This window comes from Gracilinanus agilis, chromosome 1, assembly GCF_016433145.1.
Source record: "Gracilinanus agilis isolate LMUSP501 chromosome 1, AgileGrace, whole genome shotgun sequence".
NCBI classification, from domain to species: domain Eukaryota; kingdom Metazoa; phylum Chordata; class Mammalia; order Didelphimorphia; family Didelphidae; genus Gracilinanus; species Gracilinanus agilis.
In genome coordinates, this window is record NC_058130.1 from 639,234,477 (window position 1) to 639,251,226 (window position 16,750).

At 36.1% G+C, this 16,750-nt stretch overlaps 1 protein-coding gene across 3 annotated transcripts in view; it reads left to right on the forward strand.

The window, feature by feature from the left end:
- VPS13B (vacuolar protein sorting 13 homolog B) overlaps positions 1-16,750 on the forward strand; it is a 1,074,400-nt gene that overhangs the window by 950,050 nt on the left and 107,600 nt on the right. For all 3 annotated transcript variants that reach the window (XM_044668639.1, XM_044668631.1, XM_044668624.1), the window contains exons 40-41: positions 11,625-11,806; positions 13,427-13,776. In XM_044668639.1, the coding sequence (XP_044524574.1) occupies positions 11,625-11,806; positions 13,427-13,776 (532 nt within the window). The remainder of the gene's footprint in view (positions 1-11,624; positions 11,807-13,426; positions 13,777-16,750) is intronic.

Genomic DNA, 16,750 nt, shown 5'->3' on the forward strand with positions numbered 1-16,750 from the left:
TCTACTCTGCTCTTTACTATAACAATGTATCTTTAGGTAAATCACATCCTCTCTAGACCTCACTTTCTTCATATGTACTGTACAAGATAATCTCTAAAATACATTCCAGGTCTTTCATCTTCCAGGATCATTCTTCCTCTCAAATTCTGATGGCAGGGAAAAAAAAAACAAGTTTGTTTTTCTCTTTTCTCTACTATCCTCTTTGCTTTTCCTAGGCCCTATGGCTGTCAGTCAAGTATTTAGGGCCTCTGGTTTGCTAAGCACTATGCTAAACACTGGGTTTATAAAGAAAGGCCAAAAAAAAAAAATGCCCCACCCTTGAGGAACTCATTAATAGTCTATTGGGAAGATAACACATGAGAACAATTACATCCATACAAGTTATCTATAGGATGAATTGGAAATAGTCTGCCTAAAGAAGACACTAGAATTAAGGAAAATTGGGAAAGGCTTCCTACCTCCTGAAGGATTTTAGATGAGCCTTGAAGAAAGCAGAGAAAGCCCAGAGGTGGAGATGAGAAGGGAGAGCTTTCTAAGCCTGGGGGACAGTCCATAAAAATGCCTGGAGTTGGGAAACTCTAGTTCCAGGAAAGACAAGGAGACCTTTTGGATTGCAAAAAGTGTGGGGAAGATAAGGTGAAAAAATAGGGGAGGGAACAGGCTCCTGAGGGCTCTGATTTCCAAACTATATTTGGTCCTAGATGTAATAGGAAGCTACTTGATTGATTGAATACATAGGTGACAGGATATGTGCTTTAGGAATAACATTTTGACAAGTGAGTACCAAATGGAGGGAACCTTGAAGAGGAGAGACCAACCAAAAGGCTATCTCCAGGTGTGAGGTGATGAGGACTTGTACCATGGTAGAGATAATGCCAGAAGAGGAAAGGGGGCATGGAGGAGAGAAGTTGCAAAGGTGAAAATGACCAGACTTGACAATGAGGACAGGGATTCTTAACTTGGAGCCTTTGAATTTATAAAAATAATTTGATGACTGAATTTCACTGTAACTGATTTCCTTTGTAATCTTCCTCTCACCTTTCAAATTAATTAAAGAGTCTCCATGAGACATAGAGTACTACAATGTGGTTTCCAGGGAGATTTGAAGAGAAATAGCTGGACACAAATCTCTTTCTGGAATTGGAGAGTATGTTTCAGCATGAGTCTTAGCATTGTGGTTAGTCATTGTGTTGATCAGAGTTACCAAATTTTCAAAGTAGGCTATCTCTAAAATATTGCTCTTACTGTATAAATTGTTATCCTGGTTCTTGACACTTTGTTCTGCATCAGTTCACGCAAGTGTTTCCAGGTTTTCCTGCAACCATTCCTTCTATCATTTCTTACCATAATAATAATACCCCATTGCATTCATATGCCATAACTTGTTTAGCCATTCCCTGATTTGTGATATTTCCCCCTTTTTTATATTATACCTTTTTCATACTTGTTCTGTGGCTTGGCAAAATATTGAATTTCCATTCAATGAACCTTTAGTAAGTATCTGTTGTGAACAGATCCCAGTATCAGCTGTTAGGACACATTCAGAGTTTTGATAAATCATAATCCTTGCCCTAAGGAAGCTTTGAATCAAGTCAAGCAATATACTTGCTTAAATAATTACAAATAAGCAAACAAGTATATAACACAAAGTACTATGGATGTGAGGACCACATTGGGGAAAGACCATTAAAGACTGGGAGAATCAGGGAATGCCTCAGAGTGCTTGGTGTTTGAATTGTGCCATAAGGAGTATAGCTAGGCCTGAACAGAATGAAAAATTTCAGTCATCTTTTTAGACATTTGACCAGTGTACAAATTAGCTAAAAATGACATTCCGTGTTCTAAACACATAATTGTCACTGATACTTTTTTAAAAAATTAATGTTAATAATGAATATTTGATAACCAAGGCCTAAATGACCCTTTTAAAAAGTTTACCAAAACATCAAAACCAAACTCCCCAGCTCTAGTCAACAAAATGAAGCCATTAGCCCAGGGTAAATGACCGCCTGTTGAATGGGGGTGGATGCAGAGGAAGGAGTGCTTTCTGAGTACTAGCTGGATTAGGTGGCTGCTTCTCTTCTCACATTCTGAGATTTGAGGCCATAAAATGAGAAGCTGGACTCTAGGTTTGATTATAGGCTTAATCATTCACTGTAAATTTCCAAGCTTTGATTGTTTTTTTTATATAACTAATGTTGTATGTGATTGCCATTCCTGTGTAGTATAAATTATCTTATTAAAAATAACCTTGGATGACTTGAAAAATAACAATAATAAATACTTGAGTTTAAATCTTTCTTTAAACATTTACTAGCTTTGTGACCCTCAGCAATTCCCTTAACGTCTCTTATTCTCAATTTTCTCATTGTATAAAGACAATAATAGTACCTACCTCACAAAGTTCAAATGATGGGAAATGTTTAAAGTGCTTTACAAACCTTGAAATGGTATATAAAGACTAGCTATTGTGTATTATAGTACATTATCTTTTCAAAGCACTTTCGTAGGCGTGATACCAGCGTTATCTGACAGGGTGTTATCCTCATTTGACACAGCAGGAAATTAAAGCCCAGAAGCTATGGTGTCACATGAGTAGGTCATAGTGACAATGGGCTGACTCTTAATTCAGTGCTTTTTTCACTGCAATTTACTTCCTACCACATAGTTAGAGTTGAGATAACTGGCTGAAATTTTGAGATTCAGTCTAAAAAGAAGTTCTTGTTTCTAGATCACTTGAGCATTTTTAAAAAATCCGTTTCCCAGCCATGGAGATTGAATAACACTGTATAGAGGTTGCCTGTTTTTCCATCTTTAAGTAATGAAATGGCAAAATGAACTCACTTCCTATTAGGTATTGATGGATTCGCAGAGGGATTTGCCTCATAACACTAGGCGCAGGAGTGTAAAATGTTCTAGAAGTCAGGAGGAGTCACAAAGTAGGAATATGAATACCTCAATCAATAAAAAAAAAAGTAAACATCTGGTTTCGATTAATAGTATCAAGTTGGAAATGATTTCTTGATACTAATTGTGAAGGAATGCATTTTCATCATTGAGAAGTTAAGTGTTTTAGACAAGGTTAATTCCTCTGAATGGGGAACCTTCACCGATTACCTCTGTGGTCAGCTTAGCCCCTGGAAATGTGAGCTCTGGGAACCAGAACTGTAGAGAATGACATTCAGTGCACTCTTTTCATCAAAGTGCTTGACATTATAGTCCCAGGCATCATTTTGTACTCAAATGGGATTTGCAAGTGTAACTAATATTTCACACATTCAGCTTTGTTAAGATGATTTAGGACAAATAGAATTTTAGTTTGAAATTGGTGTTGATGAATTCAGTGAGAATAACTTGTTTAAAAAGTCAGTACCATAAATCACTGCCAATAGATGTATTAAATGGGATGGCAAAAATCCACAGAGATAAAACAAGATTTTAGTAAAAACTCAAAGAGGAAAATAGGAATGATTTGATTAGGCTCTTGCCATTCATATTTCAATAGTGTGATTTAAATACTAGCTGTCATTATTGTTATTGTTATAATCATCATTGCTAATTTTGTGATCTTGGGCAAGTCACTTTATGAACTCAGGTTTCATTTGTAGTTACAATGCCAATATCTTTATGGCTTATGTCCTCTAGAAATATGTCAATACATCAGTTACTAAACAAAGATTTCAAACTTGGTTCCAACCATTAAATTAATGCTTTTATAAACATTCTCCCTAAGAGCTTTGAGATTTTTAACACCCCTTGACTCTATTTTGCCACTATCAGCATGGAAGCAAAAAGGGGCTTTATAGGACTGAGGTTCATTTTGTTTTGTTATCAACTTCATGGACCAATGTAGCCTATAAATGTCAATACTTGAGAGCTGACCTTCTTTTGATGAACATCTCTGAACGTAGCGGGGCATCATAAGACAGCAGACAGTTTTTTGTTAGGCCTGTTCGCAAAGTCTTTCCAGTGTCATAAAACATATTAGAATTATATATACTTCAGTGGGTTAGCTTTCAGTCCAAGGTTAGAATTGATCAAGTCACCAAAGGAAGTAAGTTACTTGATTTCATAATCCTTATCAAGAACTTCAGGCTAATCTATATCAGTGAACCCAAAAGACATTGCTAAACAATCAATGAACTTTGAATCAGGCTCAAAAATTAAACTTTACCAGTTACTGTGAACAGCTAAATAACATGTTTGAGCTACTAAGGAAGAGAATTGCTTGGCTATCCTATGATGACTTTTTTGTTTTGGTTTGTTTTTTAAGATTTTAGGCAGCCCTGTTCATAGAATGAGTCAGAGATTCCTGTGTAAGGTGGAGAAAAGCCTTTAATCCAGAACCAAACTGCCAAATGCTAACAGTTAAGTTCTAGATTGTACATCTGTATTGGCAAGAAGGGTTGGTTAGGTGCATGGTCAATAATTAGAATTGTGAAAAATCAGATAAAGATGGTTACTTATAAAGGGAAGGCTACAGTGATTCCTTAGAACCATAACAAACGCTATATAGAAAAAGGCAGCTTTCAGCAGACAGCATCATTTTGGCTGTATCATTTTGTTCCAGAATTACATGAATCCTATTACAGCACATGCTCATCAAACCCTTCACCTCAGGATTTAATCCCTCCCCATCTTTCTGCAGCCCAATACTAGGCCAGGACTTATTACTGAGGGGAACAACAAAAAGATGCAAGAAGCAGACTTGGGCTCTGATGTATTAGAACTCAACTTTCTTTCCTAGACTGGGTCTGGTCTCTGAAATTGATGGCCCCTTCAAAGTCCTTTATATTATATAAGAGCAGTTTGGGCTTAACCGAAATTTTTTTCCAGTTGTTTTTTTGTTCCATGGTTTCATTGTTCTTTATCACTCAGCTGTTTTGTGAGGTAAAATCTAATCTGGGCTCAAAACATTTCACAAGATGACTTCTGAAAAGTAAAACAAGTACAAATACGGAACAAAAGAGAAACCAAATATCCTTATTAATTCCACTTAGTTCTGATGTTCCAAATATAAATACCTATGTCTATTCTTAAGCAACTTGGCTGTACCAAGTGCTATACTTTATCCCTGGAATTTTTAAGTTCCTGAATATTTTAGTACTTGAAATTAATACTTAATTGTTTTCTCTGAGGCTTCAATATCTTGAAATAACCATTTCCTTTCCCTTTGGCTCCTCTCCTCCATTTCCCCTTTCATTGGCCCAAATTCTCTTCCCCAGGCCTGACCACTATACTCTGAATCTGCAGGGTCATATATTCATGACACTCTACATTTATTACTGGAAGAGACTTGAGAGACCATTAAGCCTCTAATGCCTCATTTTTTCAAGGTGAGAGGGCCTTTACTGATTAAGCAGCTTCTCCTTGAGATATTCCACCTTTTCCATATCATCTGGCAGCAACACTAGTCCTTTTCATCCAAGCCAGAAGGAATGCCACATTGATTTCTTTTCCTTTCAATAGATATCTCTCTTGATTTCAGTGAAATGTTTGACATGCTTTCCTTTAATAAATATTTGTCTAAAATGAATTTTTTTGAATGACACTCTTGGCTACCCTTCCTTTTGACTATTCAATTCTGTCATGGCTCCAAAGGTACCAAAAAAATAATCTTGTTTTTCTTCCTTCCTTTATGATTGACCTTTTTCTATTTCCTTTTCTGGTTCTTCTTTCTGACCCTTTCCAAGATTCTGCTGTCAACTTTTCTTCTTCCCTTTCTCCATTCTTTCCCTTATCAAGCTCATTTCTCCCACAGCCACAGTCATCACTCCTAAACTGAACTCTTTTCTGAGCCCCAGACTTCCATCTTGATCTTCATCCAAGCTTTACCTGATATCAGGAGGAATTCAGGAGCCCCTTCTCTGCAAAATAAGGAGTTTGGACTTGATAATCACTTAGATCCATTCCCATTCTAAATCTTATAATCCTATGATCTTTCTCCTAGGAAAAATTCATCTTATTTATGCACAAATCTAGTCATTTCATTCCTTTAAAGAAATCTTCTATATTTCTCTATCATCTCCATTCTAGTAGGAAGATATGATACATATACACAAAACATAAAACATGAAGTAATAGATGTTAAAGGCATTAGTGGTGCTTTCTTCAACCACTTATTTCTGATCTTTCACAGTGCCTTATTCTTCAAAAGAAACATAGGCTGTATTCTCTCATTTTGTAATTTAATAAACATTTGTTAAGTGCCTACTCTGTTTAAGGCACAATTATAGGTGCTATAAATATAAAAACAAAACCAAAATGGATTATCACAGAAACTCAATCAGAAGCTGTCTAGTCTGTCTCATACCTGACCAAGAATCCCTACTAAGACAAGTATGTGTGGCCAGTTCTTTTTTAGACCTGGTGAAGGGAAAACACTACATTCAAGGAATTTATTTTCTATCTTGAGGAATATATACATTTGTTGAAAAGGCAAGATCAATACATATGAAATGGTTGCCTAAGATAAATTCTGAAATGAGTATTATAGAGAAGTTATTATAGCAGTGAGGTGAAAGTGGAGATCAAAGTGGGCAGTAGCAGACACAAAGCTTCATGGAGGTAGGGTTTCCTCCCTATGTTATAATGCTTAGGTGATACTGCTGGTGGAGTTGTGAACTGGTCCAACCATTCTGGAGGGCAATTTGGAACTATGCCCAAAGGGCTTTAAAATATTGCCTGTCCTTTAATCCAGCCATACCACTGTTGGGTTTGTACCCCCAAAGAGATAATAAGGAAAAAGACATACAAAAATATTTATAGCCACGCTCTTTGTGGTGGCAAAAAATTGGAAAATGAGGGGGTATCCATCATTTGGGGAATGGCTGAACAAATTGTGGTATCTGTTGGTGATGGAATACTATTGTGCTGAAAGGAATGAACTGGAGGAATTCCATGTGAACTGGAAAGACCTCCAGGAATTGATACAGAACGAAAGGAGCAGAAGCAGGAAAAAATTATACACAGAGACTGATATACTGTGGTACAATTGAATGTAACAGACTTTTCTACTAGCAACAATGTAGTGATCCAGGACAGTCCACAGGGACTTATGAGAAAGAATGCTATCCACATCCATAGAAAGAACTGTGGGAACAGAAATGCATTAGAAAAATATATGCTTGATCACATAGTTTGATAGGGATATGATTAGGGTTTTGATGTTAAAAGATCATTCTACTGAAAATATGAATAACATAAAAATAGGTTTTGAACAATGATACATGTATAACCCAGCGGAACTGTTTGTTGGCTTTGGGAGGGGGCAATAAGGGAGGAGATCATGGATCATGTAATCATGGTAAAATATTCTAAATAAAAATTTTAAAAAGTAATGCTTAGGTGATAGTCACACACAACAAGGAATAAACTTGTGATTCTAATAACTCTGGGTCAGGTACATTAGGACCTTGTTTTCTCCTGGCCTCTGTTCATAGACTTACTCTCTGGGTCACATGCTCATTTTCTATGGGGAAGGTTAGGGTTGTCTCCAAATATTGCTTTCCCTCATTGGGCTTCTTCATGTTCACTCTGCTAGCTATAGACTGGGGATTTGTTGAACAAAATCCTTGTTCCTTTAATTTCATAAACCATTTGGCCCTCAATTTTACAGTTTGAAGCCATCTGGGCTTCTTCTTATAATAATTCAAAGTTTTATTCTGGAAAAGTTTTTCCCACCTGAAAAAATTGCTTTCCCTATACCCATTGAGGAAGGAATTATCTTACATGGTTTTTGTTGTGGGTTTTTTTTTCCCTTCCACATTGAAAAACCCTTCAAAGGCTTTGCTTTTTATGCTTTACTTCTGGTTTAATATCCAGCAACGTTTTTGCAACTTAGATATGTACTTTTAAAAACATATTAGAACTCTATTATTTTTTCTCTTGTTACCTTTATTGTCTCTCTACTCATTAGATAATTAACCTCAGCAGATATTTATTGACTGCATACTATGTAAAAGGTGCTTTGTTAAATACTCTAGAATCTAGAGTCTAGACCAGGGGTCGGCAAGGTATGGCTCTCAAGCCATATCTGGCTCTTTTGAGGGCCAGATATGGCTCTTTCTGAAGGAGCCATAAAGTCAATTTTTTTTCAGGTGCTATTACAGGAGCGCACACTGTGAGCACTGTACGGCTCTCACGAAATTACATTTTAAAAAATGTGGCATTTATGGCTCTCAAGGTTGCCGACCCCTGGGCTAGACCATACAAAGAGTAAAACAGGATCTTGCCCTCTTTGAACTTCCAGTCTAACAAATTGATATTAGCTTATCCTTATTTTCTCAAAATACTAAATGCTGCTCAGCAGTCACATTAAGATTCCTAAAGTAGTTATGGGTTGCAGAGGAATTTGGATTCTCTTTTATATATTTCCTCCTGCTTAGGAACCTTATGGGATTATTCTATTATTTGAATTAGGTATAAAGGGATTCAAGAAGTTTAGTTTTGCATCTGAACTTCTGGATGTTTGAACTAACTACTGAATCTTATGAGATCCATTTATTATAAGTCAAGAGGTCTTGCTTGCTTCCAAGAGCCATCATTCAGCATGTTAGGAACCAGCAGCACCAGTGAATACTGTGAACATTGGCAATGGCCCATGAATCTGACCTGTTTTGGCAGTCTGGTGGGAAAAGGAGGAGTGTTAAAATATAGATGTTCAAAGTTTGGAGGGTTTGTTTTTTTTAATCTTTCTGTGCCTGCCTGCTACAATATCCCATAAATTCTGCTTCTTCCTTTTGGTGCTTAGATTAGATTGAAATCTATACATACCTGTATCCATATAAGAAATTTTACAAAAATAGATCAGCTATAAATAACTCTAGGAGAACCAACAGCTCACATTTATGAACACTTAGTTCCATTCTGCCAAAATGTTCCTTTTTATATAGTTCATTGTGATGATGAGCAAATTGAAGAAATACTTAAAAACCTATAGAATTATATACTCTAAACATATTTAAATTGAGGCCAGAACACATTATATGTGTTATACTTTTTAAATTGTCCTTCTGGATATGATACCAGGGTGTATATTTTGAGCTAACTATTTAGATTTAGGATGGCAACATTTAACTTGGGAATTTAAAGTTATTGTAGCATTGTTGATTAGTGGAAGGGTTCTTTTCTTTTTCTCGCACTGAATTGCTATCCACCAACTTCTAAGAACCCTAAAAAAGGTATCTGTGTTTTTTGTCAACATAGAAAACTCTTAGTGAGGAACTCTCTTTTCCCACACCCCACTGATACAGAATGCAAGGGATCTTTGGCTAAGAAAGTAAATCCTAGGCATATGAGTTAAGTGACTTAACCCAGGGTCACCTGGCTAGTAAGTGTCAGTGATGAAATCTAAGCCAAATTCATCCTGACTCTGAGCCCAACACTGTTGCTATTATGCCGTACTTCCTTTACTTTTATAATTTAGTATAAGTGAATTTTTTGGCTAGCATTGCCTTATGCTGCTTTATCAGTCTTTTATGCTATACATTCCTGTGTTCATTGCTCATATGAGATGCCAGGATAGACCTCAGAAAAATTTACCATATCAGAGATTTCAGTTAATAAGGGAAAAATCCATCCGTAGCATATTTCATATTGCTATTTTGTGACTGGTCTCAGTGACATCTACAAAATTTCTAGATCTATGTATACATATACATGTACATATATTTCTACATATGTATCCATATATATTTATTTTTATCTGGCACACTGTTTCTAAGAAAACCTATAGTAGTAATATCAACATGTATGTCCCTTTAAATTGCAAGTGCTTTACATAAATTATTTCATCTGAGCTTTACAATAATCCTTTAAGGTAGGAGATAAATTTTAAGTAGTAGTATTTAGTGATTCAAAATTTCGTGATTAAATAGTAATATTTAGTGAAAGCACCTAAAACATCTATTTTTTAATAATATAAAAGCAATAATTTTGTTTTGCTAAAATGAATTGTAAATGAGATAGTGTAAATAAATTATTAGCAACTTTATTTTGGGATGGATGTATTTTTAGGAGAAGGGGAAGGATGGGTTGTTTTGATGTGTATGTATATGCCTGCTAAAACAACTATATCTAGATATTTATGGATATATATCTATCAATATCCATATATGTTGAGAGAGAGAGATTGTTATATGTATCTAGTTATAGTGAGAACTCCTTTTAGGTATGAATTAGACTCAAAAAGCCACTGAAGTTCCTTCCAGTTCTCAAGTTTATTATTCAGTGATATATGTGCTTGTATGAATATATGTACACAAAAATACATACATATTTTTTATATAGGGAACTTACACCAGAATACAGAATCCAAATAGGAATAACTCTCACTGTATGTTCTCCAAGGGGAGGCACTCATTCAATATTTGTTGGAAAGAGCTCCCTATGCCTTTTTATCCATTCTGTTCACTCCCATCTTTTAAAAGCCCAATTCAAAATTCACATCTCTCAAGAAAACACTAACTGATTAATCCTGCCTATCTCATTCTACTCAGTCCTTTGTTCCATGTCTCCCTAGCATTTATGAACTCAAAATATTAATTTTTAGTCATTGATTTTTTCTTTGTAATGTTCTTAAATCCTTGTGATATATATGTTGCATATCTCCAGCTAGATTGTAAACTCCTTAAGGACAGGAGCTTTCCCTTCTAAACATTTGATCTTTCATCAAAACTCTGCTGGAATGGAATGTATAGAAAATCTGAAGGATCACTCCACTTTGGGGATTCGTCAGCCAGCTTCATAGCAAGTTGGTGTAGTTGGAGTTATAGCCATGGAAGAGGGATTGCAGAGTTGAAAGGGTCATCAAAGTCATTCTCATCTGATCTAGGTTAAATAAAAAGGATGATAACCCAGACCAGGGAGAGGGAGGTACAACAATGAAGTACAATGACCAAATAAAATTAATGTGAACATATATTGTACTCCCATTCCACTTCTAACTTCTTGATACAGCAGCTCCCTTTCAACATCTTTTCAGTCTGCTATTGCATATAATATTGATCACAATATAATTTTGTCTATTTTTAAGTGTTGGGGAGAGGAAGAGGAAGCAACTTGATAGTGTAGCCCCTCATCCTCCCAGCCTTGGTCCTATTTCCCAGAAAACTCAGACCAAAACTCATCAAAGAAAAATATTGCAGACCAACTTACTGACTAAAGGGGGAAGGTTGGGTGTAGGGGGTGTGATGCAGAGGTAGATAATCAGGAACAAAGGATAAGCAAAAATTCATTTTTAGTTAATATTGGGAAAGTGTGTTACTCTCAGAAGATTTATCTTCCAAATTATGTTTAGCTCAAGCTAATGAGAAAATTAATTTTCATTCCCAGAACACACATTAATTACAATGGCCTCAGTGTATTGGAGGGGGGAGCCAACCTGGGAATAGAAATTTACTGTCAGTAATTCACAGAGGATAATCAATACATTCATAATCAAGAGATGACTTCAAAATAATAATTAGAAATTATTTTATGCCACTGTAAAATAACCATAATTTTAGCTTCTTGATGCTTTTTTAAAAGCAAAAAAAAAAATACAGAAAAACAAGTGGTCATTTTATTATAAAATGGCACAGATGTGGAACCTTTTTTAAAAAAAAATATATTATTTCCCACAGTTCTGAAAGTGAATCTGGCTCACAGAGTGCTTGTGATCAGCTTGTAACACCAACAGCCCTGGCTGCCTGTACACGAGTGGACTCCTGCTTTACTCCGTGGTTTGTGCCATCCCTCGCTGTCTCTCTCCAGTTTGCTCACCTCGAATTCCATTTCTGTCATCACCTCGATCAGTTGGGCACAGGTACTCTTTACTTTGAGATAGAATACAAACCTTTTCATCCTTCTTCTTTGGTTTTGCTGGTTCTGAGTCACACTGTTCATTAAGAGTTGCCCTGGAAACTTACTTCCAGGAAGTGTAAAAGAGAAGGGTTTCAATTTCAAATTGATGCCTTCTGTTGCCGGTGTTAGGAGCCTTCAATGCCCAGAGTGCTGTGGTTGCCGATTGCCTTCCCTGTGGGACTGAATATTTTTAGAAGTGCCATTCATTTCCCCTAGAACAGTGAGGAGCATTGCCAAGTCTGTCCAGCAGCAATGGCTGCCACCATATGAGGTAACAGGCCATGTTCAGCAGGTGTTCCCTCTCTTTTCAAAAAGCTTATAGATCTTTTATGTTTCCCACCAATACCACTGAACCAGTACATTTTACAGAACTCTTGAAATGCTTTAAGACTTTGGAGCTTCTGTAATGAGAATTTTTGAAAAATCTGCAAGAACTACAAGTTTCACTGTTATTCCAATTATGATCTTTTTCTTGAAGGAGATGCATCTGGTTTTGTTCAGTATGCTGTGTCATTGCATTAATGGCATGGACATTCCAGAAGGACTTCAGCATATTGCCTGATTTCAAATGCAGAAACACTGTCTGTAGGAGATGGACAAATACCTCAGATAACTTGAACAGTTTTACAAACTTTGATTTAAATTTTTCTACAATCCAAGAATAGCATCTGACAAACTAATGTTAGTTTTCACAATCAGACAGTTACTTGTAAATTATTTTTGACTGTACTCTAGTTTTCTAGCTAATGTGTTCTGATACCAGGTGTTAGAACTTTCAACTTAGGCACAATGGAAAAAGCAAAAATCAGATTAAAACCAAACACAGCTGCTGGTAAGCATATTGCCTTTTCAACCAAAAAAAGGTATTGGGGGGCGGGGGCAGTCAGCTGCTTTTTTTTTTTTTTTAACTTTCTTAAAGAAACCCCGTGTTGATGAGAGTTGGTTGAGAAGTACAGTGCAATTTTATAGGACTATTCTTACTTTTTTAAGGATTTTGGTTTTTTGTATTGGTGAGTCAGTTTTCCTCTTGTAGAGCACAAGGGAATCAATTGGCACTGATAGGAGAGGAGAGTCTGCTCGCTGAAGATTCGGCAAGGCTTTTTTTTTTAAATTCAGCTTCAGATATAAAATATACTGTCTAAAAAGGGAATATGTTGTCTTAAACAAACAGTAGGCTTTTGTTCCAATTTAGAAAAATTGAAAATTCAACTTTCTTAAGTATCATTTTTTTAAACTCTTACCTTCTGTCTTAGAAGCAATACTATGTATGTGTTCCAAGGCAAAAGAGCAGTAAGGGCAAGGCAATGGGGGTCAAGTGACTTTCCCAGGATCACACAACTAGGAAGTATCAGAATCCAGATTTGAACCCAGGACCTCCCATCTCTAGGCCTGACTCTCAAACCACTGAGCCACCCAGCTGTCCTCTCTTAAGTATTATTTAATCCCTTTTCTCTCACTCTTTTCCTTTCCCAGAATAAAACTTTTTTTTTATAAACTGAAAGCTCATATATATTTTCCCACAATATATATAGTTACCTCTTCTAAATTTGTTGTTTCCTTTGCTTGTCTGTTTTCTTCATAGTTTCACCACAGTACCTACAACCTTTCATCTCTGATAAGAATGTGCCAGCCGAGCTAGAATACATGATTGTCTCCTTCAGAGAACCACGCATTTATCTCAGGCAGTGGAACGATGGGTCAGTCTGTCAAGAGTTCCAGTTCTCTACTCAAGCTGATTGTAAACTTCTGGAGTGCAGAAATGTTACCATGCAGAGTGTGGTGAAGCCCTTCAGCATCTATGGACAGATCGCCGTTTCTAGCGAGGCAACAGAAAAGTTCCTGGACTGTACAGTGATCGTTGATTCGATATTTGTAAACTTTGGGCAGCATGCAGTTCATTCTCTAAACACTGCAGTACAAGCTTGGCAACAGGTACGCGCATTCCGTAGCCGTTTCCAAAGTGACCATGTTTAATTTTCAATTGGATGCTATGTCAGATGAGTCAAAACCAAACTCCAATGTGACAGAATGAAGCGGATGGGCAGTGGAATATTTGGCGCCTGTTTCCACACTGGCAAAGCAACCCACATGGTTTTTTTAAACTCTAGAGAATATGGGTCTTTCTCACATGCATTGGATATTATGCCCACATTTTTGTGACTAATGTGCCACATCTGTGTATAAAGTACCCTATTCCCCAGAATTTTTTCCAATTACTTTATAGTTTCAGCTTGCCAAAGTTCCAATCAGACTATTTAGTGTAATCTCAGGGACTGTTAGAGGAATGAAAAGCTAGTTTGGGTCTTAAAGATGTCGAGCACTTTGGGTTTTCAGAGACGCGCGTGCAAGCACACACACGTGCGCGCACACACTGAGCCATAAGTAAGATGAAGGTACAACACAGTCTGCTCCCTTGTGTCCGTTTAACTATCCATCCCCCCCAGTGTACCATGGCGTGGCTGACTTGTATGAACCAATATTATACCCATTGCTTCTTCATGATATTTTTTTCATTTTCCTCCCTTTCTATAAATCAGCCCCTATTGAAAAGGAGTGAAATACATATGAGATGTCTATCACATTTAGATTTTCATGGAAATAGGACATGTAATTGATTTAACTGTGTCATGTGACAGTAACACAGATTTCAGAGTAGTTTTGTGTCCTTTACTCATTTTAATGCAATTTTTAAAATAGAGCTTTTTTCCCCCTTGGTTTTGAGGCCAGGCAATTACTTCCCTAATATTTTTTATATGCAGCATTTGAGGTTTCATTCCCCAAATATAAGGTCCTTCTGTTCAGCACTGACCTGAGGAGTCCTGCAATTCTCTAACTTCCAAATTGTCACAGGACCAAATCATTCTATTTATATGCATGAAGACCTATACAAGGCTGAGGAATTAATTATCTAAATGGCACTACAATACCAAAGTAAAAGAAGATAAAGCATCTGCTTTATATTAAAAATTCTTTTTTAAGGGCATTCCATGGTTTTCTTGTTGCAGAGGACATGCGTAAAACAAGAGCTAGTGTGATCTAAATCTTTACAGCTGGTTCAAATAGCAATGTGAAAAAAATCTTTGTAGCTCCAATTTCTGTTATTTTGTCATATTCTGAACAATGCATTTAATAAAAAACAAACATAGAAAATATAAAAGAGTCATTGATAGGGCATTTAAACCCAGGATATTTTTTACTTAGCATCAATGCCTGTTATAAGAAGGCCCATGTGTGGCAACTACTGCAAAATGGCCTTCAGAAATATTGGTTTCCTCCCAGGGTAAAGAATTCTCTTAGACACAGCTATACATATAAATAAAATATGGTGCATAAATATTTAAATGTTTTAAACCACATCAGAGTGTGAATGACTGACTGACTAACATGGTGCCTTGAAGGAGTATTCTGAGTTGGGAAAAAATTGAATTGTATATTTGATTAAGTAGAGCCATATGTCACGTAGTATATTGCTGACAGGTACATTCTATGAATAGTTGGTTCTGATTTATACAGGGATTTGGCAATGTTAACATGAGCCACAAGAGGATATACTTGTGTAATTGTTGCTGTAATTTTCTCGTTTCCTCCCATGTCAAGGGTACTTGCCACCATGTTCTAATACGGTGGGCATCTAACCTTATGTATTCTAAAGTAAATTTAAAATGTACTATTTTGAAATCACAAGCTATTTGACATGGAAATAGACTCATGAAAAGTTCTTAAAGTCATTGTTTCTGAGATGTTTTGTATTTGCTTTATCTGCTTTAGAGCGGAAGCACAGTTTCCCAATCACAGGGTTATTGTGTTCATATACAGTGTGACTGCTGCCAACCAGAAACATGAATTTAATAAGCAGGAGACACGATTTGAGTTTCTGCATATTTGTACTGAATTGATATCTGAGATAAGTAATTTTTTAGATGATGCAGATGGGCCAGACAGTTGAAGCATGAAGCTGTTTGGCCTTGCACCTTCAGGTCAGTAGTTCAAGATTAACAGAAGCCATCACCAAGATCTGGTTTTCCTAGCTATGCTTTTTTTTTCTTTTTCTCTCTTTTGGCAAATGATGTATTATTTGTGAAACAAGATTAAACTCTCAAAATATCAAAAGTAGTTTACTTTGTAACTTCAGGTCAAACTTGAGCAGATTCACACTGAAAGGGTAGTTTTAAAAAGATCAAAAATGTGTCCATCTATTTATTTCATATAATGCTGTGTCCCACCTAGTTACAAATTAGTCTCTGACATTCTAAATTCTACCATGAGTATTGGTACTGTAAATAAATGAGCTTTTAATTATCAAATTAAAGTAAGTACCCTCAGGTTCATTCAGAGTATATATCACATCACATAAAATGCTCAAAAAAATTTTATCCTATATCCAGCATTCCAAAAAGTGTTTTAAATTGTTACACTTACAATGAACTCCACAGATGAAGAGTCAGTACAGTGAAACAGTTCCCTAAAGACTTTTTGTATTTTTTAGAAAAATGTAAATAATCCCCTTGTGCTCTTTAATTTACATTTTTTCCAAAACCCCCTCATCATTTATTAAAAGGTCAGTTGTAAAGATAAGGAAAGCAATGGTATTTTTTCTTTCTTATTCTTCTTTTCATAGCCCATCTGGTAGCTCAGAGTTACCAATAGATAGAACACCAATCATTACTAAAATGAAGTTTTGAATCCCAAGGCTTCTAAGAAAGCCAAGACATGGAATCACATTCATTTTCTTATGTTAGTTTTCAAGACTTAGGGGAAAAGATAAATGTTTAATAACAAGAGCTTGATTAACAAGTTCGTAAGAAATGTATGCTTGAAAAAACAGTGCCTTTGTGCCTTATTAATATCTTCACAATATCAAGAGAGATCAGCATGCCCTCCTCTACCACATTGGGAAAATCCTTGT